This window comes from Lynx rufus, unplaced genomic scaffold (genome assembly GCF_022079265.1).
Source record: "Lynx rufus isolate CCGP_SWC_20201006 ecotype Redwood Valley unplaced genomic scaffold, mLynRuf1.p SCAF_4, whole genome shotgun sequence".
NCBI lineage: Eukaryota > Metazoa > Chordata > Mammalia > Carnivora > Felidae > Lynx > Lynx rufus.
Window position 1 is genome coordinate 136,710,479 of NW_025814856.1, and position 27,391 is coordinate 136,737,869.

Here is a 27,391-nt window from a genome sequence, read left to right on the forward strand (position 1 = left end):
CATCTGACCAAGATGTTAATTATAGAAAATAATGCTAAAGCAATTCTGTATCTGTCTACATCAATTGTTTATATATCTATAATATATTATAGAGAGATAGATAGATGTGTATCAATTACTGTGGGTCTTATTTGATGGATACTGTTTTATAGCAAGGCTAGAAGCTATATTTTAGCCACAAATTTACCCCCATGAAAATTTTAAATAGCAGCATTGGTCAAGTGCTAAAACTTGGTTTTGACACTTCTCCGTAAACAACTTGTAAAAAAAAAAAAAAAAAAGTGCTTACAGTATGTTTAACTAATTTGGATGAATGGTGGAACTGTGGTTGACATATATATTATTTGTGGTTCAAAATCACTTAAACCTTGAAAAAAGACTGCTGAGTCATTCTGAGATTTTCACTTGAGAAAATAACTATAAATAGCTCAGACAGCAGGGCACCATGTGCCTCCACTATAAAAGGCAGCAGGGAGGCAGAGAAAAGGGCTGCCTTGGGGAGAAGAGACAGCAGAGGCTATCCTGTCTCCTGAAGGGGGACTAGTTTACAACGAAAAAGACATCTAAGCAGAAATTCACTGCTCTTGAGAATCAAGGAGGAAAGAAATGAGGTAAATTCAAGACTTCGTAGCACTTAGTAACTGGTTAAACACCCAGAGCTTGTGTTTGTAAAATCAGATGAGAATAAACGGAGTAAAGAGGGTTAAATCATAATCAAATTAAGAAGTAACTTACAAAAAAAAAAAGGCAATTTACACCATATTCATTTATTTACTTTAGACATATGCTCTTCTCCCTGGGCTTTTCTTGAAAATATTTCGTTTATTCATATATATTTAAAACTTAAGTTACATATTGACGTTTGTTTGTATCTCATACACATTTAAACTAATCAACCCCTAGGGGTCTTCCTTTTTGCAAAGCCAACCATGCCTGCCTTCCTATGACTCTATAATTTCCAAGTAAGCTGCACTACATATTGCCCAGTGACAGTAAACGTAAAAGCGTAGCCCTGAAGAAAAAATCCCTTCCGGAGGACTCAGGATACATGCAAAACGTAATGGCAAAACCAGTTATCTATGGTCCTCAACAATAAACTCATGAGGTGTGCACTAGACATACAGAAAAAATGTTATAATTTAAGGATGCATTTTGAATATTTAAGAATTACATTTATAATAACAGTGTGAACCTTACAACCCATATTATAGGAATCAAGAAATATGTTAAAGAACATTTCTATCAGGATGGTTAGATAAAAAGTTGAAAACAGCTTTACATTCCCTACACAACAGTTCAGCACAGGAAGAGAAAGCAACTTAGTGACATTCTATTTGATTAAACTATGACTCTTAATTTTAAAAAGGCATGTCTATATTCAACTGACTTGGTAAGCTACTGAAGAAACCTGCTAAACCTAAATGTATTTCCATCGATAGGTTCTTTTAGGCTTCTGCTCTAATTACTTTTAGTATGAAAAGTTACTGCTTCAATTTTTTTTAAACGATAAGACAAGGTGAATATATTGAGATTTAACACTGAATCAACTGCCAATAGGAAGTTAAGGTTATTTTAATTAATATAATTCTAGGATTTTTTAAAAATGTTTATTTACTTTTGAGAGACAGAGAGACAGAGCATGAGTGGGGGAGGAGCAGAGAGAGGGAGACACAGGATCCAAGGCAGGCTCCAGGCTCTGAGCTGTCAGCACAGAGCCCAAGGCAGGGCTTGAACCCAGGAACCTTGAGATCATGACCTGAGCCAAAGTCGGTTGCTTCACCAACTGGGCCACTCAGGCGCCCCTAGGATTTGTTTGTAATGCCATCATAAGTAAAAAGAAAAAAAAAAAAAAAAAGCTTTTTTTTTTGTGTTTTGGGGTAATGGAAAACAGTGAATAACAGTCTTTAAAACAGTGTATTTTATCACCACATATATGTTGATAGACTATAGATTATCTTCTTTAGAAGCAAGTTCATTCATGTGGGGTTGAAACAGAACTTATTTCTCTTCTTTACTGCCCTCATATACAGCTATTTACCTTTTAAGAAAAAGAGCAAATTTAGGATCCTACATTGCATTTAAATCCTCAAATATACTTAGTGAATTTATTTGCCAATGGATTTGAAGCACTAGTTTACACATGCAGCCAGAACTAAAATATGTGTGCAAATTATAAAAAGACTCTTTTCATAGGGGGAAAAAAGAATTAAGAACATCACTTACTTGAAATGTCCCTGAGCAGCTGCGGCACACAAGGGTGTGAAGCCATTTGTATCAGCAGCATTGACTTGGGCTCCTGCATTCAGCAGCAATCTCACACAGTCTATGGATTTTAATAGAAAGCCATTTACATTCCCCATTTAGAGTTATGGTGAGCCAAATTCTAAACGAGCTCTATATAGATGCTAAACTCAAAGGACCTCTCCCATGCACAGTCCATCTGACAACTCCATCGTGGTGGATATGAGACTCCACAGACTATTTTACAGAGAAAGTAGACTCTTTTCCTGAGGATTTTAATGCCCAGACTCACCAACTAAGACATGATATTCGTGTGTGTATGTGTGTTGCTTTGGGAGGAGTTGCTGATGAGTTAAAGGGCTGTTATGTGTCAGAAAATGTTTCACCATGTTTTTCTACCAGCCTATCCCAGGAAAGAATGTTATTGGATAGAATTAAATCTACTTACCAAACTGAAATACCATTCTTTGTATTTAAATAGTTAAATTCTCACTTTGTGATATTTAACCTTTAAAATGCTTCTGTGTGGTGGTCATCCTACACTTAATTTCATGGGTGAGGAGATCCCACACAAAGTTACCTGACTCCGGCATAAATATCATCTAGGCCTCATTTTCCTCATGGCATTTACTAGACTTAATTTCTCTACATTAAGGAAAATTCCCACAATGCTTCTGAAGTAAAGAACTTCAAAGTACTTCTAAAACTTTTAGATTCTTCCATTTAATGCACTTGAACACAGCAAAGCTCTGAAAACTTCAATGAATTACTCGACAATCATGCAGCTTATTTGATTTTGGATTTGCAGTCAAATCATCTTTTTCTGCACTACCATATGTTTTAGTAAATTAGACCACAAGAAACAAGAATAATTCCCAGACTTTGTCAATATGTCATTTGTAGCTGTGGAACTTCTCAGTTCTCTTAAAAAATCCAAATAACTATAAATTGTTCCCACTACAGAACAGTTTCAGACCCATGACCTTCCCTAACTACTAAAATTTGCCCTCACTATAGCATGTGCGAAAGCCCTGTCACTTTGACGTTCACACACAAGTATTTCTAACAGACAAATTGGAGCTATTTTGTGCTGACTGAAGTGATCACAGATGGAAGGCTTTATTCTAAAATGTGCTTTATCATAGTAGACCCAAAATTTCCACATACACAATACATTTCATTGTGCATAATATCAAAGATTACTTTTTGCTAGCTGCAATAAAATCTTACATTTTTACAGAACTACAATTGGGGTTTTTTTTTCAATATTTACAAGGTCTTTGAGTCATGTTAAAAAAAAATTACCCACTACTACCTGTAAGAAAAAAATCAAAACCAAAAGAACATTTTGCTCCTAACAATGGTTACCAGTGCTTCTGGCTCTCCATCCTTTTGCAAGAGGGTGGTACAATGAGGTAAGATCTTGCCATCTTTACCTGTATGTCCATTCTTAGCAGCAGAATACAAGGCAGAATGGCCATCTTCACAGGAGTAATTAATGTCCAGTCCTTCTTCATTAAGCAGCATTGATAATAAAGTGACATTTCCCTGGGTAGCAGCTTGCTGAAGAAGGGTGGGCCTGCCAGCCAGGGGGGCAGGACCACCACTCATTAGCAAAGGGGTTAGGGAGGGTGACCAGCCTGTGGGTTAAAGTGACCCTAGTTAGAGAGTAGGAGCAAGGACAAGAGACAGGTATTACCCACTTGTTTCTGAATTACACACACACACACACACACACACACACACACACACACACACACACAGACACGAACACGTACCCTTAGAGGATTATGTGGTTTCTAACATTATCAATCTGTTAATATTTACTTAGCACAAATCTGTACTGTTATTTCAATCTTGCATCTGCTAATTAAATTAACATCCATGGTGACAAATTACTTTTAGTTGTCAGTCTTACACAGATAAATGTTAAAGTAAGTGGTGATTGGTTTTAGGAAACTTAGATGGCTGTCTCATTTGAAAGTTCAAATTCCTCTTCAGGGTTTCAAAACAATTTGAATTTTGAAATCATGTATGGATTTCCTCAATTTCAATATCAGTCTGAAAAACTGAACGGACATCTTTAGGTATAGGATAGAAATAACTGTAAGAAATACAGATTTTCCTTTTGCAATGTTTGCAAGGTACGTAACTAAAAATCATATACAGACCATTAAGATGGACCAAATACTGCCAGGAAATCTATATTCCTTGAATTCCCTTATTTGGGAATAAAAATAATGGAGGCGGCCAAGTGCTATTTAGTATCCAGAGCTATAGAAGCACAACACATATAATTATATCTAGAATACTGTATCCAGGCACAAATATTCAATACACAATTCTGAAGACTTTATCTTTACAAATTGTGGCCATCTTTACAAATTGTGTACCAGAAACTTTTAGCCAGCCAACAAAACAGGACAGTCTACCATATAGTTTTAACAAGAATCATAAGAGTTATCATAGTTAGATATTTCTCATCAGTATTTAGCAGCTTTAGAAGAGAATCTGTTAAGTGTGTGAAGTCGGCTGCATATAGCATGGAAAATTTTCTGAATTCTTCCTTGGTCAAAAGGCTGTAAAAACAGTAAAGTAAAAATGTTTATTCAATGTGATATATAGGTATTTTGTGTGTTTTAGATACAATTAACTTTCAAAATAAGTTATTTACTTTCTTCCTTATGAAGCCCCAAATACCTCAGAGTAACGTCAGTGTAGATGCAGGGGCCTATGGGCACATATTCACTCCTCAGGGTACATTTTCTACATAAATCCAGTAACATTCTCTGTAGTAGGACACAATAGATGGATGTTTTATGTCCCGTCCACCTTGGTTATCAGGATAATATTCTAAGTATATGGGTGTTACATTAGTAAGCAATAGATTCAGATAATTGAGACTTAATTAACATTAAAGTAATAAATATTAAAATCAAAGGATTCCTTAGTATTTTAAAAATTCTTTGTGAAAAAAGCAAGTTATAAAAATAAAACTAGACAGCTTATTAAAAGCTGGATATTACATCTTCATAATTAATTCTTTGGGTCCATGAATAATTTATTGTTTTACCCTATTAGGCTGCAATGACACACAAAATTCAAATGCTCATAAAATTAAATATTTATCTAAACTTTATGATATTTTCCCATTGATATTCATTAGCTCTTCTTACAAAAGTAGTATTTTTACTTCATACTTACAAGAAGGCTCCTCTCTGGTACATTTTACCTTTTGTATTTTCTTAAAAACAAACAAAAAAACAAGCCCACAAAAATTAAATCAGTACTTATTAGAAATGGATGATAAACAGAGAAATTATAAACACCAAGGTATGATGCCTTGACTGCATAGCAAACACAAAGGTAACATGAAGGCATTGCACGGAGGTCCTCGGTGGAACAGGAGGGAATGTGGCTCACACACAGTGAGTTTCCTGGAGCTTGTGTGACCCTCTCTCCCCACCCCTCTCCTTCCCTCTCTCTCCCTCTGAGCCCCTCTACCCCCACCTCCTCTATCTCATTCAAAGCATCTGGGTTATTGATACCCTGTAAAGAATATCAACAGGTATATATCAAGTGGTTTGTTATTCTTTTGGGTTCTTTCTTTCTTTCTTTCTTTCTTTCTTTCTTTCTTTCTTTCTTTCTTTCTTTCTTTCTTTCCAATGCAATTCTATGCTTTAGAGGAATAATTTAAATATGGATATATTTTTAACTGCCTTATGTGGAAACTTGGGATACAGTACCCTGGAAAGCCCTATTTTTAATGCCAGGCTATCTGAAAGAGAAAATATCTTATTCAAAAATTTTCTCAATCTTTAGACCACCCAAGAATCATAGTTTTCTGTCAGACAAAGCAACAGAGGAATATATATGAATTTTTATTTCCTAGCTTAGAGGTGTGCAATATATTTTAAAAATATTCTACAAAATAAAAATGCTCTATAAATACCAAGTATTCTTAAAGTTTAAATAATCCTTTTTATCCCCACTGTCATTTCCAATTGCTTGTTTTAATGAATCCTGCTATAAATACTGGAAAAAAAAAAAAACAACTTCACCATGAGACTTTATTGTTCATTTGAAACTCCCAACAAAGATAAGAAACGGTAATATTCATTAACTGGTTAAGTAATGGGAGAACAGACCTGCGTCATACGGCTACTTTAATGATGTTAGAAAAAGGTCATTCAGCTTTGCAGTCTGCAAACATTAGTAACATGCGGTGGACGAAGGGAACGGAGACCATGCAATGCAAGAGGGAAGAGGAATTGAGAACAGCTTCTGGCATCAGCTTCAGAGTGTAGAGAAGGTTAATGTCATGGCTCAGATCAATCTCATTTTTGGATTTAGACTTCAAGCCAATCATACATGGGTGATAATTTTTTAAGGGTATGTTTAACTAAGAAAAACTGTCTGAACCAAATTAAACAAAATGTACCAAACAAAAACAAAAACAAATTTCCAAGGGTATGAAAACTCAGTTGCCTGGGATGATTTCTGGTTTTAGGCCTCTGCTCATCTAACAGTTAAAACGTGTTCATTGGACAAGTTCAGGAGGAACAAGACATTTTAATTCACTTATAGAATTCAAAATGCCATTTAAAAATTTAACATTTGGCCATAAAAATTGCTAACAGAGTAATTAAAATGGTATCTTTTTGTCATTGCAATTCTCCCCAGTACTTTAGCTTAATCCTAACTGTTTGTCTGTCACAGATGTAAGCTGATACAGAAACTCAGAACTTTACAGTTTTAAAGATTGTGGGATCTAGTGGTTCTCCAAGAAAGGAGAGGTAGTGTACTACTGCTGTTTGAAAAATTCAACAGGCAAGTTTAGTAAGTCTTTCTGGTCTGGAACTATTATTCTTCTTTTGGGTCAATGTTTTCATTTTTAAAGGAGAAAGCTAATGACTCAGAGAGAATGTGCTCTTAGGGTGATACTAGAGAGAGGCAAAAATGGACTAACCCTCCTTCTTAGACTCAGCCCAGAGCACTTTTTCTCACTGAATTTGGAACAGAGATCTATCTACCAAGGATTTGGCAGAGGAGCTCTGTCCTCATGCCCTTCTCTTACCAACCACAATGGCATTAGTGGCTGTTAAGAAGATTAATCACCTTCAATGAGCTTATGATCTGGAGAGGCACAAGCTCACCCAGGCACAGATAGGTTAAGAAGCAGGATGGAGGGAGCTCTGGTGCTTCCTAGTTGCAATGGCATGGCAGCAAAAATAGGGGCAATCCAAACGGAAAGCAGTTGAAATCCTAGATCTCATTTGGAAAATTTAGGCTGACCTACACCCATGGCTGATTTAATCACCCTTCTTATGTAACTGTAATAACTTTTCTATTCCCCAGACTACATGCTCCCAAAAGCTTGCCGAATGACTACGAAACTCCTTATAATCAAATAACACAGAAACTTATCCCACCAAGCATAATCCTGAAATTCTGAGATTTTGGCCAAATTGCAAAATCAGGGAATAGAAAATGAGGAATCAGTTTCACGTATCCTCAGTGGCAGCTATTTCTTTTGCTGCCACTGTTTCTTCTCCTTTGCTCTCTAGATATAAGCAAAGGGCATTTTTCAGAGGGATTATAGCTCCTTTATCCACAATTCCACTCTGTCCTAGTTAGGTCATTCTGGCCAATGTATAATAAACTTGGAATTCTTGGGTCTTTAAAGTTTAACTTAAGATCCTGCTGACAAAATGTTCCTTGGTTATGGATCCCGATTTTAAAGCTTTTCTACTGAAACCAAAAGACATTGAAGCTGAACCTTGGAACACAGTAACCACTGAGGCAATAAATGGCAAAGCATCAAGGTACACAGCGAAGATGGGTTTGTAGTTCTTAAAAACTGACAAAATTTATCTGTATCCCAGGAAGTATTTTCTGTTTTACAGTTTGTGAGTTTATGTCAACAGCACCACCACTGCTGCAAACATTTTTGGAACCTGTGCTTTGTCACTGCCTTAAGACCTTACAGTACATTCTCTGATTCTCCTGAATGGTAGCAAAAATTCTTCCTTTGAGCATGGATTTAGCTATGGAAGAAGCTAACATCATTTTAGGCCATGAGAAGGGCTGTCCAGCTCGGGTATACCATCTTGAATAAAAAGTGTGGAATGTTGAACATCTATAAAGACATCACAAAGCAATAATAGTGACATCAATTCTAAGGCAAATTTTCAAAAATATTTTAAGCAACAGTATCAATGAAGCAATATCACTTCTATTTATTCATCACTCATGCTGCTAAAATACCAAGCTCTTTGCACGTTATGATAGTTAATCCTAATAGCCACCCTACCCCATATGAGTAGCATAAGCTCCATATTAAGAATGAGAAAACTTGCTTAGTCCAAGAAAATCACCTAAACACACAGCCATAAATTGCAGCGTCTAGATTCTAATGCAGATCTGACTGACATCAAAGGCCATGCGGTTTCCAATTCCCAATTATGCACCAAAATACAAACAGCCTCTCAAGCAGCATACTTTCAAGGAGACAGCTTATAATTGGATAAGTGAGTCCTGGTATATTGCTCTCATTACCTAACAATTAGCAGGAACAGTGGTACCTATTTTTCTCATTCCCACTCCTCCTACCCTGAGTTTTAAATGCAACACTACCCAAACCTTCCTTCAATGCTTAAAGTTCCCACTCATTAGAACCAGTGTTCTCTGGTAGCCACTAAGATCCCACAGTAAGAGACTTCTCTCAAGTTTCAACAGAACTTTGACACTACAACGTTATTTTAGAGCCGCATTTCCTCAGTGAAGAACTAATCCAGTCACGTCAATAAAAAGCAATGCTTCCTCTAGCACCATATAACAAAAGGGGAAAATCCAGTTTTTTATCAGCTTCTTTGTGTAAGAGTCCCTGATTCAGTGACTTCATAAACCACATCTGCAATGAAAACCTTTTCTAATATAGCCCACATGCTAAGTTATCCATCTGTGTTCAAGGGTTGGAAGACAACAGCTTGGAACAGAGTAAACAGCTTGAAATAAACTAAACTTAGAACAGAGACTTAAAACATATATATTCTATTTCTGATGTTAAAAAGAGTATCAAACCGATATTAAAACTTAGGACACACCAGTTACAGAGTGAATCTAATCAACTGGATAATCCCCAAGATAGACTGTAGTGTTAATAACCACTTGAAAGGATTTTTTAACGTTATCTCACAAGGGATAGAATGGAACACAGATTGTCTAGTGATGACCCTCTAATATTAAAGTCTTGGGAGATAAATATTTGAAAAGAAGCAACAGCGTGTCTTTCTTCCCATGGAAAATGCTTTAGTATCTCTAAATTAATGGTCTCCATGTGCTCCAAACCATTATTTTCAGATTATTTAAAAAAAAGAAAGCACTTAGCATAAAGGAACCGTAATTCATATAGCAAGATGAATCACCATACCCTGGAGCCTTTAAAGAAAAATACAACAACAACAACAAAAAGAAAAAAGAAAAAAGAGAATAGAAAGCAATAGAAAAAACTATCAAATAAAAAAAAAAAGTTTCAAGGCAATGTGAAGGAAATTAAAGCAAGTGAGAAGACAGGCCACATTCTTAAAAAAGGGTATAATATTGCAATCCCTTTACCTGATGCTGTTACCAGGAGGCTGTCTGAGGCACCTGTTCTACAGGATGAGGCACTAACAGTGTTTATGGAAGAGCAAAAGGCAATGGTGGTGGGAATGACAAGGGAACTTTCTGAACATGCAGGTTGGTTCAGTCCAGGGGTTTCAGCAGGCCAGGCACCCACCTGAGACGTGGCCAAGGCTGAAACGGCACAGCCTGCCGGTGCCACAGTTAAATCTATGGATGGTTTTGGTGGCAGCTGAGGGGAAGATGATTTAGGGAGATTCTCCTCATTTATTACCCTGTTCCCTTGTGGCAAACTGGAAGGAGGCGAAGCCATAGTTTTGTTATCAACTTTGGCCCCTGCATTGGAGGCCCTGCTGCTATCCATAATAACCTTGAGTTGGGGGTGTGGTGGAGAAGGAGTTTGGGAGAGCCCTGGCTTTTTTGGAGGGATAGGAGGAGGGTTTCCTCTGTCAACTCGTGCTACACCAGGAGTCTTTAAACTGGTCCGACCGACTGGAGGACAGGTGCCACCGTCCCCTGTGGGGGCTGTTCCAGGCCTTGGGGGTGCTCCTGCTTGAGGGCTTGTAAATCTCGACAGTGCTTGGGTCACAGTATTCCGAGCTAGCTGTTTGGCCACTAGGTTGTCACGACTTGTAGGAGAGACATCTCTTGATGGAGGACTTTGGGTAGTGTTTCCATTTTGGTCTGGGTCATTAGCATTGCCCTGAAATCGGAATCTAGCTGCTTGGATTCGTGGATTGAGACCTGGATGCAAAGACGCATTGGCACACGGTGAATGTAAACTGTGCACAGGCGGTGCTTGTGAGTAGCTCTGGGGAGCTATGCCTGGCGTTTGCACGGTGGGAGGGGCAGTGCTATTGGGAAGTGGGGGTGTGCTGCTGGCTGAGCCAGCGCTGGGTCCGTTTTCCTCAATTCTGTTTGCACTTGGAGGTGGGACAGTAGGCGGAGAGGAGCCAATCAAGTCACCATGGGAAGCCTGCCTGTCAATACCTGGTCTGCCCAGAGCGGCACCGGTGCACACATTTCCTTTCGTGTTGGCAGGAACTAGGGGGCTACCTGCGGAAGGCTTTACGGGCACAGTCAAAGGCAACTTCTTCACGTGGTCAGTGCTTTCTATCACCAGGTCTGTCTGGCAAGCAACAGACCTTGTCACAGGTCCTTCTGTTCCCACAGATATGGAGACCACGCGCCTATCTTTTGTCTTACGGGGCAGAGAGAGGCTTGGCTTGCTGTCATTTCCCCTTTTCAGTTGCTCAATCATTTTTTTCATCTTGTCTATCTCCTCTTTGAGGTCAGTGGTGTGTGCTTCTTCTCGGTGCAGCTTAGCACGAAGCTGTTCCCGTTCCGTGTCAAACTCGGAGAGCTGTTTTTCCATCTGAGCTTCCATCTCTGTGCTTCTTCGTTTCTCAGCAGACAGTTCCTCTTCTAAAGCACTTGTCTTTGTCTTTTCCTCTTCCAGTTTGGCCATCACCTCTTCTAACTTCTGGGCCTCCTCTATTACTTTGCCTGAGAGCTGTTTGCACTCCTTGACCAGCATCAGGACCACGTGCTTGTTCTTGCCCCGCTCCTCCTCCAGGCGGGCCGCCAGCTTCTGGTGCTCTTGCTCAACGGCTTGTAGCTGAAGCTTTTCCATCTCCAGCTGAAAGACATTCATAGGACAGCCCCGATTAATATGCAGAGAATTCTTTCAGCCAAAGAAGTGCTTCGTGTGAGAGTTTTATTAATTGTGTAACAACTGTGTGGTTTGGGTTAGCTAAAATGCCACAGTTCTAAGATGTGTTGTGATATGAAAGATAATATTTTAGATACTCATTAAATGAGAAAATAGATGCAAATGACTTAATGAATACATCTAAGTCACAGCAATAGAGAAGTTTTAAAAATCTATTGAACTACAGAAAAAGAACAGTAATCTGATACTTCAAATCACAACAGAGCTCAGAAAGTTCTGTTTTTGTAAAAATAGAACTCTGTAAGGGAACTGGTGTCGCTTTTTTTTTTTAAGTTTAAATGCCTTAAGATTACTAATGAACCTTTAAGGTGCAGTATAAAGAAAAGTGCTGAAAACAGAACTGTAGTTAAATTCTATGCTTCCGTACTTGCTAAGTGTATTACTTTTTTTAACTGCAAGCTTATGATGGGCTGCTCTAGAAATCATACAAAATCATATATGAAAGTTCTTTGAAAACCTGCAAGAACTAAAGAAATATCTTACTAAAATTATAATCACTATCAATAAACCCAAAGTCTGACCCCGTCTCCTCCAATCCCTCTTGCTCCCTTAGCTTCCACTACATTGGCCTCCCTGGTTCTTAAACACCATCCTGCCTCAGGATCTTTGACCTTGTGGTTCTCCTACCCAGAATGCCACCACACACCTTCATGCAGGGCTCCTGGGCTAAGGAGTTTGTGCACCACACAACGATGACCAGCTGGAGAGGTGATGGAGAGGTGAGCCGGAGCCAAAAACCAGCCCTTGTCTACTCCCCCAATATCTGTCCAGGCATCTGCCTGGAAAGAAGGGGCATCTTTTCCTTCACAAAAAGACCCCGTCTGCCCACCAAGCCACAGGCCCCTAGGATTCATGCTTTCCCAAAAAAAACATTCTTCTAGTTTCAATGTAGAGAAGGAGCTTTTAAATACTTTTGTATCTCCACGTGTGGTTTTTTAATATGCACAAAAGCATGCAAGAGCACAGAAGTCTGACTTCTTTATTTCCTCCAGGCTTCTGCTCAACTATCACCTTTACAGTGAGGCCTCCTTCTCACTGCCCCACAGAAAACAATGGTCTCTTCCACCCTTGTGCTCATCACTCTTTGTTTAGCACCTACCTGCCCCCACTAGAATGTGAATCCATGAGGGCGGGACTATGTCTTCTTTGCTGCTGTGTTCCCAAGACCTGGCACACAGTGGTGCTTAATAAATTGTTGATTGGATGCATGAAATTAACGTAGTTCACAGAAACAAGAAAAGTTCTGCACCCTGATGGCCTTTCTGGGTACACAGGCCTTACAACCTCAGAGAAGCACTACTGTAACATGTCTGCACAGGTTTCTCACTTCTTTCCAGAATAGCATCTGCCATGAGGTGCTCATGAAGGACAAATCCCCGAGCTGGGTTGCAGCAGTCAGGCAGGTCCACATGCCTCACCTTCCCAGCTAGAGAAGCATTCCATTGGTAGTCCATTAAAGGGCCCTCAGATTCATAAAAGTTACAGATCTAACTGATAAAGACACAGAAAGGACTCCCCCCATTTACCAACCCCAGATGTTAAATATAAATATACTTTCATGAGATCCAGTAATTGTTTAAGTCAGTTTTTAGTCATCAGTAACAGAAGGAGATGCTCACATGATCCAGCAGTTGTGAGAATGTGCTCCTGTTTCTCACCCTGCTGAGAAAATAAATCCATTACTTTCACAGTCAGGGAACCAAAAGGAGAGAATGGCTCATTAGAGTCAAAGATTATTCATTTACTTTAGGATGATTCCTGCCTTGAAGAAATTGAATAGCATTGCATGGGTCCTATAAGTAGGTGATCAGGAATACAGAGAATTCCCCCAGAATAATAAATGACAATTGTTTATATGCATACACTCTATTCTACTACATGAAATTTAAGGGGTGATTTCCTAAATAGGTAAGGTAAGACGTGGGGAAAATAATGCTGTCATTTACTATATTTATATACATAGTTTTATTCATCTAGGTGCCTCACAGAAAAAGTGACTTATAGTCAAAGCATATTTAATCCTTCTAAATACATCAAATAGTAAGTTTCTGCGGAAGGCATACACAAAGTTAGAACTATTAAGAAGGTTTTAAATTTTATATTAACCACTGCCCTAAATTCTTATGGCAATGTTGAAAAAGCAAAACCTAGCGGTCAATTTTCAGCTTATTTTAAAAATGAGTTCCATCATTTATCTTGGAAGCTGGAAAAAAAAAAAAAAGATGTACAACTTTAAGGGCTACCTTCATTTTGCACAACAACTAACTGGGGGCTAAATTAGTGATTTCTCTGATGTCATCTAATCAATCAGTGTCAGGATCATGGCACTCAGAGCCACTGTTCCAAGCTTTTCTCACCACATCATACATCTTGCCCACACTATTTCTTCACTAGGGATCATCACATTTTATTTTTGAAATAACTTACATCTCACACTTGGGAATCAAATTCAAGAAAGACTTCTAACAGATCAACTCAGCAAATCTCACATATTTATACAGAAAACTACACTACTACAAAAGCGCCCATGGGGTGCTTGGCTGGCTTAGTCAGTGGAGTGTGCAACTCTTGATCTTGGGGTCATGAGTTCAATCCCCACATTGGGTGTAGAGATTACTTAAAAATAAAATCTTAAAAAAAAAAAGCACCCATAATTTTTTGTATCTTTGTCCTTCCACCACTCAGACCTTGTAAATCCTATCTCAGATGAACACAAGTCTTTTTTAATGTCACCATAGACAGCAGAGGAAGCCACATAATCAATGCACCTGCAAACATAGGGCTCCAGATGAGTTCTGAGCTCCAGTCATCACTCTTCCTGTTTAGCCTCCTCTACCATTTACTTCAGGGAATTATTTAAACTTCTGCCACTCTCCCTAAAACTTCACCCAACAGCCACTCAACAAACTCTCAGTCTACCCTAACAGACTCTCTTATCAAAAAAAATCACTCACTTTACATTCTGTCTCCTCTCTTAAGCATGTTTTTGTTTGTTTTTAAAACCACACCAATATATTTCCTTCCCTTCACTCTAAGGGAGGATTTCCATCTGTTCAAGGACAGACTTTCTTCAACAATTAACTTCATTCTCTCCTGTCACCTGAGCCTTGCTCTATCAGTTATCACACTCTATAAATATTAAACATCTTCCTCTCTACTGGCTCCAATTGGTTTATAAACCATACATAAAATGTATGTATATTCCATATACAAAAAAAAATTTTTTATATTACAAAAAAAGTTCCTTGGTCATTTTGGCCCAGAGACAAAGTCTTTGTGCTTGCAAGAGTAAGTGATGATGTACTAAGGTCTGATCCCAAACACCTTAGCTGTGTCACTTTGGTAAATTCTCTCGCCAGATCATTTCTATTTGGTTCCTTTATCTGCACAACAGAGCAATAATACGAGTTACCTTATTGGATTAAATGAGGCAATGCATATAAAGCATATGCCATTGTGCCTGGCATTAACAAATGTTATGTTTTCAATTAATAATATAATAATTATTTGAGCTATTTAAAAGTATGCCATTTTTGCAGTGTTTTTCCTCTGAAAACACATTTCCAGGCAAACAATGATCTAGAGAATAGACCATATTCAGCATATGGATGGATTTTTTAGTAACTTAGATAGCAGTTACAATTCAACAATTACAAAGTACATCAGAGAAAGTTTCACTACCAATAATGGTGAAATAGCTTTTATTAGACTATCTCTTTGGCAGATAACAATTAAAATATTTGGAAAAAATATTTTAAAAAAGTAACTATTTGAAAGCTTTGGAGCGTAGTAAGTGGTAAAAACAGAAGAGGAGTACATTCTCCCATCTGAAAGCAGCCAACAGAACTGGAGGAGCTTTGCCCTTGCATAGCTTTGCAAGTGAGGGCAGTTCCCTGTCCTGACAGCACTGGCAGCAGGAGCTCAAGCACAAGTACTCCCTATAGTGGCTCAAGGAGTCAAAATTGGAACTAGGGCTGCCACAATTAGCCCCAGCCGAATCCTAGGTTGACTCTTGATTTATACATTCATGGGGGAGACTCCACACTGAACGACAGAGGTGGCTGCTTAATGGCTGAGAGAACTGAACAAATATTTCAGCTATTGCCAGCTGTAAGGGGACAGTTTGGAGTCTGAATATAACCAGGTTAAGTGCTTACTAGAACAAAATACACTCTTCAGAAGATAACAGAATCCTGAAGGTCTGCATCATGTTAATCAGGATGTCTAATATATAAAAAAATTACTTAGACATGCAAAGTAATTTTTTTTTAAGTGATCCACTGTCAAGAGAAACATATTCGAAAAACTGGGCCAAAGATGATCCATATTGGAATTAGCAGACTGGGAACTTAAAGGAGCCATTTTCAAAGAAAATATCATCACAATGATTGAACAAAGGAGGATCCTGGCATAGAAATGGAAACTAGGGGGGGGAAAAAAAAAAGAAAAGAAAAGAAAAAAAGAACCAAATGGAAACCCTAGAAAAGATATTAATCTAAAATGAAAAATGTTCACTGAATAGGCTTAATAGCAGACTTGAGTAGAATAAAAAGGACAGTGAATTTGAAAACAGAACAAAAGGAAGTATCCAATTTAAGAAATACAGAAAAAAATTCGTTAAATGAACAGCACCTCAGGGACCTGTAGGACAATATAATGTGGTCTAAATTCTACATAACTGAATCGAAAATGGAGAGAGAGAATGAGGAAAACTATAGTAAAAGAAATAATGGACAAAAAAATTCACAAGTTTGGGGTGGAGGGGAAGTATCTAGGAAGCTCAGCAATCATACCTAGGCACATCATAGTAAAATTGCTGAAAACAAGGATAAGAAATAATGTTGAAAGCAGCCAAAGAAAAAAAAGACACATTACAAACACAGAAACTATAATACAAATGATGGCTAAATTATCTCTAAAATATATGAGGCAAAACCTGATAGAAATAAAAGGAAAAATAGATAAATCCATAATAATGACAATCTTCTCTCATAAAAAAATCTAGATTAAGAAAAATCTGCAACACTACAGATCTGAATAACACCACAAACACACCCTTGGCTGACTTGCATTGGAACACAATACCCCAATACTACAGAAGATAGTCTTTTCAGATTCACTTCCTGAGCTATTAAAAACCACCAACAATTTACAAAAGGCTAAAATCTTATAGAATATGTCCTCTGACAACAGAACTGTATATAAATCACAATAAGATTAAGAACACCCCAAAATTCAAAAATAAAACATACTTCTAAGCAGTATAAAGCTTTAAGAAGAAAACACAAAGGAAGTCAGATCAGACTTTGGGCTGAATGAAAATAAAAACACAACATATCAAAATCTATTGAATGCAGTGAAAGGAGAGAATTTAAAACATTTAAAGCAGAGGATATCGAAATTTTATCTTCAACTGCACATATTAGAAGGGTCATCTCAAATAATTCACCTACGTTTCACCTTAAGAAACTCAAAGAAGTTAAGCCAATACAAAGTAAAAGGAAAGGAATGACAAAGGTAATAAATCAATTAAACAGGACACAAATGATGGAGAAATTAACAAAGCCAAACATTTTCCATCTAAAATATCAATAATATTGTGAAACATTTAAAAAAACAGATTGGACTACACAGAAAACACAAATTATAAATAATAGGAATAAAAGAAGAAATATCACTACAGAAAGAATATTAAAAATAATGAATAACTATGTGTCAATAAATTCAACAAATCAAATTCCTCTGAAACACACAACTTTCAGGGCATAAAATGGCATAAAAATTGTAATGGCTTTTTATCTTTTAAAGAAATTGAATCCACAAATTGGGGTGCCTGGGTGCTCTGTCAGTTAAATGTCTGATTCTAGATTTCAGTTCAGGTCATGATCTCACAGTGGCGAGATCGAGCCCCAAGTCAGGCTCAGCACTGAGCATGGAGCCTGCTTAAGATTGGCTTCCTCCCTCTCCCTTTGCCCCTCCTCCACTGGCATGCACATATATATGCATTCACACTCAAAAAAAATAAAAACAATAATAAAATTTTAAAATGAAGAAAAGAAAATTAATCCACAAATAAAAGTTTCCCCTAAAGAAAAGTCCTAGCTCATACGGCTTTACTAGTGATGTCTACTAAATATTAAAGACAGAAATAGTGTCAAACTTCTACATATCCTTTAGAGAAAGGAAAATATTCTAATTCATATTGATTCCAGAATTACCTTAAAATCAAAACCAGTCAAGCATTTTTTTTCCAATTTACAGAAAAATGATCATTCATGAATACAGATGCAAAACTCCCTAGCAAAATACAGGCAAACTGAATCTAGCAATATATAAATAAGATTAGCAAGAGGTGACTCTCTGAAGTTTACCTCAGGAATGCAAGTTGTTCCAGTATTTGAAAATTAGTGTAATTCATCACCTTAAAAAGATAAAGAGAAACACCATGACCACACCAACAGGTGCAGATAAACCATTCTACAAAATGCAAAACCTATTCATGATAAAAACCTCTCTACATAGAATAAAACCTCAATGACATAAAGGGCATCTGTAAAGAAGCACATCTAACATCATACTTAATGGTGAAACACAGACTGTATCCTCACTGAGAAACAGAGAAAGCGCTGAAGTCTCTTCTCACTACTTCTATTCAACACTGTACCATGGGGGGTTCTAGTCAGTGCAGTGATGGGGGTGCGGGAAGAACAAGGAAGGCAGGCCAGAAGATAGGCAAGTTAGAAAGGAAGTAGTAAAATGGGCTCTATTCGCAGATGATGCGGTTGTTTACCTATAAAATCAGATATAATATACATACCAACTGTGAAAACTAATAAGCAAGTTTAATAAGATGACAGGATATACTGTCAACATACAAAAATCAGTCAATACCTGTATCCTAGTGATAAATATTTGGAAAAAAAATGTTTTAAAAAGGGTGATTTACAATGGCATCAAAAACATAAAATACTTAGGAATAACCTCAGCAAAAGACATTTAAGATCACTACACTGAAAGCTAAACATTGCTTAAAGAAATTATAAAAAAACTTTAAAAATGGAGAAATATGCTATGATAATGGGTTGGAACACTCAATCTTCTTCATGTCCACTCTCAATAAATTAGTCTACGGATTCAATAAAATTCTGGGGTGCCTGGGTGGTTCAGTCAGTTAAGCATCCAATTCTTGATTTCAGTTCAGGTCATGGTATCATGGTTATGAGATCAAGCCCCATGTCGGGCTCTGCACTGTGTGTGGAGCCTGCTTAAGATTCTCTCCCCCTGCTTGCATGCTCTCTCTCTCTCTCTCTCTCTCTCTCTCTCAAAAAATAAATATAAATTTAAAAAATTTAAAAAAAATTCAATTCCTGCAAACTTTTGGAAAAACCAACAAACTGATTTTAAGTTTGTATGAAAATAACCAAAACAATTTTGATAAAGAAAAACAAAGTTGATATTTCTTTGCCTGACTTATTTCACTTAGCAGAATACCTTCTAGATCCTTCCATGTATGCCATATGGTTTCGCTTACATGTAGCATCTAAAAAAAACAAGTGAACAAACAAAAAACAAACAAATACATAAATATGAAGAACAAACTATGGTCTCCTGGGAGGGGAAGAGAAGGGTGGTAAAGGGATGAGGTGAAGAGGATTAAGAAGTACAAACTTCCAGTTAAATAAGTCACAGGAATGAAAGTACAGCATAGGGAAACAGTCGATAAGACTGTAATAATATTGTATGGTGACAGATGGTAGCTACATTTCTCATGGTAAGCACTGCATGATGTATAGAATTGCCCAATCACTATGTTGTATGCCTGAAACTAATATGACATTGTACGTCAACTATACTTTAATATTAAAAATTAAAGAAGCACCTGGGCGGCTCAGTCGGTTGAGTGTCCGACTTCAGCTCAAGTCATGATCTCACGGTTTGTGAGTTCAAGCCCCACGTCGGGCTCACTGCTGTCAGCGTGGAGCACGCTTTGGATCCTCTGTCCCACCCTCTCTGTCCCTCCCACACTTGTGTGCTCTCTCTCAAAAATAAAACATTTTTTAAAAATTTAAAAAAAAATTGAGATGCTTTGAGTTCTTGCATTTGAGGCTTAATATTTAACTACAGTCATCATTTACCTGAAGGTCTAGTAAACAGATAAGATTAGTTGATGATGAAAAAGATCAGAATAATATTCAGTGGTTGCTTGAATTGGGGAAGGAACTTAGGGGAAGGTACTCCAGGAAACTTTCTCTGGTGATGGAAATATTTTCTATCCTATAAGGGGTCAGATTCCACAAGTGTATGCATTTTTAAAACTCATCAATTTGTACACTTACGATGTTCATGTAAGTGTTTTACTTCATGTAAACGTTTTCTTAAAGAACTGTAAACAATAGTGAATTCCAGGTTTGTATGTTTGCTTTTTATTGTATTATGGTTTAGCAATTCTGGTACTACTCTGTGTGTTCTAGGTTCAAGTAAACAAGTAAATAAATTGAAGCATAATGGGAGGCACTGAAGAGAAGTTAGTTTTAGTTCTTTTAAGAGAGAGAAAGAGAGGGCATGTGAGCAGGGGAGAGGCGCAGAGGGAGAGAGAGAGAATCCCAAGAAGACTCCACGCTCAGCATGGAGCCTGACAAGGGGCTTGATCCCATGACCCTGAGGATCATGACCTGAGCTGAAATCAAGAGTCTGATGCTCAATTGACTGAGCCCCCTAGGCATCCCCAGAGAGTTAATTTTAAATAGAGAAAGGAAAAGAACATCCTTATGGTTTTGGATTAGAACCAGAGGTGTCAATATCACTGTGAATTCATGGTTTGATAACAATAGACATATAAATAAAATATAAATATGTGTTTATAAAAACATATATGATTATGATAAATATATATAATTTCCTAGCTCTAGATTTGTTTTGTAATCACCAAGGAAACTAGTGCTCCTGGGGCTAAGAGCCGATTCCAGGAGTTGGGAGAGGAAAAATATGAGCCTGGAATATCTTGCTGCAAGAAAGTAAGGAAGTACTCAAAGAATGAGGGAAACATATCAAAAGAAGCCAGCTTAAAAGGGCTCTCACTGGCTCAATCTAGGACAGTTCTGAGCAGTGATTGAGGGGCTGTGGACTTAATGAGTTGGGTAGCTGTCTCTACCCAACTCAACCACATACTACTATAATTGTAAAGGAACCAGAGCCTCCTATATACACAGGTTATAGAGTTCTAGCTGATTTTGTCATATTATCGTCTGAGTTGAATCTACTCACAACCACTTTCAAGTAGTGGCCAACGTCTGCATGAGCACACCAACCCCTTTTGCAAAATGCAGTGGATTGTGTGGAAGAGCTTAGAAGAGCTAAGACAGCTTCACTGGTAGTGAGGAAGTGGGTGGTTGCTCCAGGAATAGCACCCAGACTGGAAGCCATGAATGAAGAAGCACCAAACAACTGTTTTTACAGAATGAAAGAGAAAACTATGTAGGTGGGAGCAGAGCAGTAATGTAAAGTCAATTTGTTCTAATTCCAAGTAGAAAACAGAGAGGAAAGCAATTATGGTCATTTGTAAAATAAGAAAGTAGAGTGCATGTTTGTTACAACCACAAAATACTCTTACGACATTTAACTATATTCCTCATTGGGCCCCCAAATCATTCAACGTTCACTGCATCCTTGTCCCCTTCTCCACCTGGTCACCTCCACCCATCTGCCCAATCCTGGTCAACAAATACGTAACAATAAGATACATTACAAGATTGTTTTTCTTCATAGGAGCTGTAGTTACCAGTCAGCAGTTTGGGCTCTGCAGTTCTCATCTGCCCACTCCTTTTGATCTAGAGTCTCAAGAGAGGGAGGGTAAGACATGGATCAAGTTAATTACCTTCTCTTCTAAATCTCTGCTCAGAACCACAAGCCTCAGTCTCCAGTTCCCCCACTGCCCCCACCCCTGCTTAATACTCACTCTGCAATGCTCCTGGGGAGTCAAAATCAATTATACAAAAAAAGATTTATGAGGCACCTGGGTGACTCAATTGGTTAAGTGTCCAACTTTGGCTCAAGTCATGACCTCATGGTTCGTGAGTTCAAGCTCCATGTCAGGCTCTATGCTGACAGCGCAGAACCGGGAGCCTGCTTCAGATTCTGTGTCTCCCTCTTTCGGCCCCTCCCATGCTCGAACTCTGTCTCTTGCTCTCAAAAATAAATAAATATTAAAAAAAATTTTTTTTAAAAAAACTCATGAATGAACTAAAAATTCATGTACAAAACATGCTAAATATTCTTCCTAAAAAATATTATTTAGGGGCGCCTGGGTGGCTCAGTCGGTTAAGCGTCCGACTTCGGCTCAGGTCATGATCTCGCGGTCCGTGTGGTCCGTGAGTTAGAGCCCCGCGTCGGGCTCTGTGCTGACAGCTCAGAGCCTGGAGCCTGTTTCGGATTCTGTGTCTCCCTCTCTCTCTGACCCTCCCCCATTCATACTCTGTCTCTCTCTGTCTCAAAAATAAATAAACGTTAAGAAAAAAAAAATTAAAAAAAAATATTATTTAGATGATTATCATGTTATTCTTGAAAGTCTAGAAAGCACCTTGAAATTAAATTGTATTTCCATTGTAAAAAGTGACCATTTTAGGGAAAAAATATTTGCAAACGACATATCAGACAAAGGGCTAGTATCCAAAATCTATAAAGAGCTCACCAAACTCCACACCCGAAAAACAAATAACCCAGTGAAGAAATGGGCAGAAAACATGAATAGACACTTCTCTAAAGAAGACATTCGGATGGCCAACAGGCACATGAAAAGATGTTCAATGTCGCTCCTCATCAGGGAAATACAAATCAAAACCACACTCAGATACCACCTCACGCCAGTCAGAGTGGCCAAACGGGAACCCTCTTGCACTGTTGGTGGGAATGCAAATTGGTGCAGCCCCTCTGGAAAACAGTGTGAAGGTTCCTCAAAAAATTAAAAATAGATCTACCCTATGACCCAGCAATAGCACTGCTAGGAATTTACCCAAGGGATACAGGAGTACTGATGCATAGGGGCACTTGTACCCCAATGTTTATAGCAGCACTCTCAACAATACCAAATTATGGAAAGAGCCTAAATGTCCATCAACTGATGAATGGAGAAAGAAATTGTGGTTTATATACACAATGGGGTACTACGTGGCAATGAGAAAGAATGAAATATGGCCCTTTGTAGCAACGTGGTTGGAACTGGAGAGTGTAATGCTAAGTGAAATAAGCCATACAGAGAAAGACAGATACCATATGGTTTCACTCTTATGTGGATCCTGAGAAACTTAACAGAAACCTATGGGGGAGGGGAAGGAAAAAAAAAAAAAGAGGTTAGAGTGGGAGAGAGCCCAAGCATAAGAGACTCTTAAAAACCGAACAAACTGAGGGTTGATGGGGGGTGGGAGGGAGGGGAGGGTGGGTGATGGGTATTGAGGAGGGCACCTTTTGGGATGAGCACTGGGTGTTGTATGGAAACCAATTTGACAATAATTTTCATATATTGAAAAAAAAGTGACCATTTTATAATGAAGTAGAGAGTACTGAATACAAGTGATGGAACCAAGTACAATTATCAATCAGAGGAAGAAAAAGGCATATGAAATAAATTAAAACAAATAAATTGATTGTTCTTTTCTGGCTCGTTTGTCATTTCCTTGGTTGTCTAGCACCTGCAACTCCTTCCTATGTCAGGAGAATTCTCCACCTTATGGTTCTCTGTAGAAGCTAAATATGCCCCATAGCTGCCTTCCCAGTCTTCCTCATCACCAGGGAGAGGGCGTGGGGCCTAAGCTTGGCCAATCAGATGCATCTGCTCTTAGGCTCTAACTTGGAGGTGAGTGATGTGAAGAAGCAGGGCCAGGGGAGGCAACACTCAAGACCTAGAGCATGATGGCAGTCATGCTGGCATCAGCAGGCTACAGTATTCACCTCTCACCAGCAGAAGCCTCACCCACTGCGGACGTGACTGACAGTGAGCAGTTGTCAGTGATGCTGGGTGATTAAGACCTGGTCCCCTAGCTTTCCCAGCTGCACTCTACCATGCTTAAACCAACCTAAACACGTGCTTAAGTCTGTGAATGCCGGCTTCACTTGCTCACAACTAAGAATCCTGCCTGGAACCTACCTCATCATACTAAGCTGCGACCAAAACAATCTATAGCTGATACACAGAGCTACTATTAGGTTTTTCACTCATTAAAAACAAAAATTACTCCCTTCTGAATATTCCCAGGCTTCTGACTTTTAAAGGCTCTGCTCAGATTAAAAAGTCTTTCCTATTTCAGGCCTAGAAATATTTAAGTATGAACAAATGATTGAAAATAAATTAGGATAGAAATTCCATTAACAGGTGATGCACATAAGTAATAAAACCCAAAATATCATTGCACCCTAGGTTGCTGGCTCTAAACAGAAAGTAGATTACTGGAGGCAAAGTTCCCCACGATGATCACTCATTAGCTTATTCAAAGTGGCTTTACGGGCTCAGTCCATTTGCCAAATTGACTCTTGCCCAAATTTTCCTGGCACACAAATTGCCAAACAGTTAACCCTCCTATTAGTAGTCTCAGCAGGAATCAATGCATGAATGAGCATGGAGCCTCTTCTCCCGCCTCGAAAGGCCAACCAGAGCAGTGTTCAGGCCAAATGTCTTCGAATTACCAAAGAGCTATGTCCAGTGTCTGATAATAAATACTTGAATTGTAGATAATGGGACCTTTGCTTTCCCCAACCTCTGCTCTGGCAGCAGTTTAAAGAACTGGATTCATTTAAAATAATGGATTTTTTTGTCTTACTGCTTTTAGATTTCTAAAGCTGCAATTTATTCTATCTGCAAGAGAAGTGAAGATGTTTTGTTAAAATATTTACTTCCAGGGGTAAAGGTGATAGGTCATTTTGTTGCTAAAAAGATGACTTTGGTGTTTCTGCTCTTATCAGTTCATGTGATATTTTATTTTCTTTCTAAGTAAAGATTCAGGATAAGAGTACAAAATATAACTCTTCTCACATGCTACAGTCTACCAGAATAGAATATCCTTTATGGATAAAGAGTAGCACTGCCTATCAGAGCAACCCTTCACTGAGCCTACACAGGCCAATGAATTCGGCCATAAAGGACGCCTGTATCCCCGTTATACGTGGGAGACAGATCACTGGCTCATTTCGTATTAGCCTCGTAGGACCCATAGGACAGAAACAATTTCCTTTCACTCCCAGCCAGGTTGGAAATGACCCAGTCATTCAGAAACAAACAGGATGTAAGTTGATTAAAAAAAAAAAAAAAATCAGCTAGATAATAAAATCTTTGATTCAACTCAAAATGAGTTTCTTCCTTTTTCTCTTATAAGAGAAATGATAGATAAAATGCAAAACTGAAGTAAAATTTAGGAGAGCACCCATTTTTATACATTAAATGCAAATTATAGGCAAAACAAAATATTTTCTTGATTTTTGATAACGCAGCATAAAACCCAGCAGAAATACTTTATTATGAAATAGTTCATTTGACACGTTAAGAACATAATTGAAATGTGTCTCATCCAAGAAATACAAATGAGCTTCAGTGACGTCAGCTGAAATACACTGGCTCCTGCTTATGCGGTTCCTAGGGATTTCTGAAAATCTCCAGAGACCTCAGTGGTTGTCTGCAGGGCTTTGTAGAGGGTTTGCAAAGTCCAGAGTAAAACTGATTTTGCCTCACATCCATGGAAAGCCTTCTTATTCTTCCGTACTATTTTACTCGGTACTTTAGTTTTCTACTATGTGACATCCTGAGGAAGAGGTTTGCTTTCATTCAACACTTCTACCAGAACATTAGCACACATATGTCAATGCAAATATATAATTACCTGGAAAAAACCACACACATTAAATTACAGTATATCATAAATATTTACAGTATGCCACATTCAGTTTAATCACCAACCAGGTGTTACATGTGAACTACACCAGGTTCTCTGAAAAGGACAAATAGAAGAAACACTTAAATGCATGCTTTAATAATGGCTGGAAGAACAGATTACTTTAAATTCTAATCATACTAGACTTCATTAGCTTCTCTGACTTCCTTACTCTCTCCTAATAAATGGTATCAGTAGTCTTGGCAGCCTATTAGAAGGGCAAAATTTCAACCTCTATTTCCTTATGGCTGATCGCAGTAAGTTTTTATCACTTAGAACTCTTTGAAGCATGCACTCAAGTACAATAAATACATGTGTATGTTGGTGGGGGAGGTGAGAAGGGAGGAGGAGGTTGGTTTAAATGAAACACATGTGAGCAGGAGCCTGGAGGTCTGCAGCGGACACAGCCATCAGACCCCAGGGGCAAGTTTGAGACTAACCAGGACTTCAAGATGATATGTTGTGAGATTGCATACACCACACAAATTTCATTCTATTCTCCTCACGCTAATTTCATTTTCCAAAATCATCATTTAAAAAAGTAATTTCTAGTTGCAAAGAAATATTTGAGACAGAAGCTGGATGAATAAGTTGGGGACACCGCCATTTGATCAGGGTTCTGGTTGCAATCCTGGATATCCCACCTAGCAGTTAAACTTATCTTATGGCACTAGAAAAGTCCAGGAGAAAAAAAAAAAAAAAGCATATTTTAAAGAAAGCATCAAAGTAACCATTATGGGAAACATACGTTCTTTGTTATACTTATTTATAGCTTAGTGTTATTTTTGAGTTATATTTGAAAAGGGCCACCAGAATCTGTCGGTATTTTGTATTTCTAAGCATTTATCCCAACCCTTCTTGAAAATAACATTTAAGAGCAAACAACAACTTTGGAGATGGTTTCTTTATTCTGCGCTGTATTGTAAGAAACATGACTGTTTGAAAGTCTCAATACCTTCTTTTGTCTGCTCTCAGCAGCAGCCAGCTGTGTGGACATCCTTTCTTGCATCTTTCTGCAGTGGGCCATGACTGCTTCAAGGATGGAGAGGGGATTGGTGCAAACTGGCTTCTTCTCTTTATCGCCAGCACCTGCTTCATAGTCTCTCTGTAGTGCCAAGAATGGGTCATTTAAATTAAATCTCCCATACCGTTCCTGGATAAATACTTCTTTCCTGCGAGCCTAGAACAAAATCAGAGGGACATATTGAAGAAAGAAATAAAAATATACAGAAAGATATTTATAAGAAGGTTTTGTGATTACTTTTCCAAATGGTATTCAATAGAGCTGTTTTTGAGTAATGGCTTACGTAAGATGTCAGGCAGTGAGAGACAAGTGAGGAGAATGTGACCCCAATCCCTGACTAGCTTGGCATGTCATTCAGCCTACTTTCAAGCTTTCTTCCTTTAAGAATGTCTTTTAAATTACAAATGATGCAAATACAGCTTTTTCCCATGATGCTCACTCCTTCAGGGATCTGTATTTTAGGTGCAGTCTTTCCTAATTTAAAGTAAAATGAGAAATACCAACAATTAAAATAACTTTTAGCAGAAGTTCAAAAATAAAATCATCTCTATCCTGATAGAACTTGTTTCACATGATACTCATCAAGTTAACTCACAAAATATAAATCTCCTCCAAGTTTTGTATAGCCAGAAAGAATTTATAAGGATATTTGCTAGAGAAGAAAATACTTCATGAAATCTTTATGTCAAAAAGTCACAACATTCATATTTCGTGAAGTTTGACTAAATTACCACAAACCTCCAGAAGATTCAAGAAAATGCAAATATCTCTCATTGTTGAAAGGCATTAAAATATAGTTCACAGAGTCCCAGAAAAGAACATAACCTCATTTTACTCTCAATGTTAGTCCATCAGTGT

At 38.1% G+C, this 27,391-nt stretch overlaps 1 protein-coding gene across 1 annotated transcript in view; it reads right to left on the reverse strand.

Annotated features, from left to right (window-relative positions):
• CTTNBP2 (cortactin binding protein 2) overlaps window positions 1-27,391 on the reverse strand; it is a 148,734-nt gene that overhangs the window by 60,378 nt on the left and 60,965 nt on the right. Inside the window, exons 3-6 of the mRNA XM_047097409.1 lie at window positions 26,465-26,689; window positions 9,859-11,503; window positions 3,678-3,881; window positions 2,224-2,323 (exon numbers count right to left, since the gene is read on the reverse strand). Coding sequence (XP_046953365.1) covers window positions 2,224-2,323; window positions 3,678-3,881; window positions 9,859-11,503; window positions 26,465-26,689 — 2,174 coding nt within the window. The remainder of the gene's footprint in view (window positions 1-2,223; window positions 2,324-3,677; window positions 3,882-9,858; window positions 11,504-26,464; window positions 26,690-27,391) is intronic.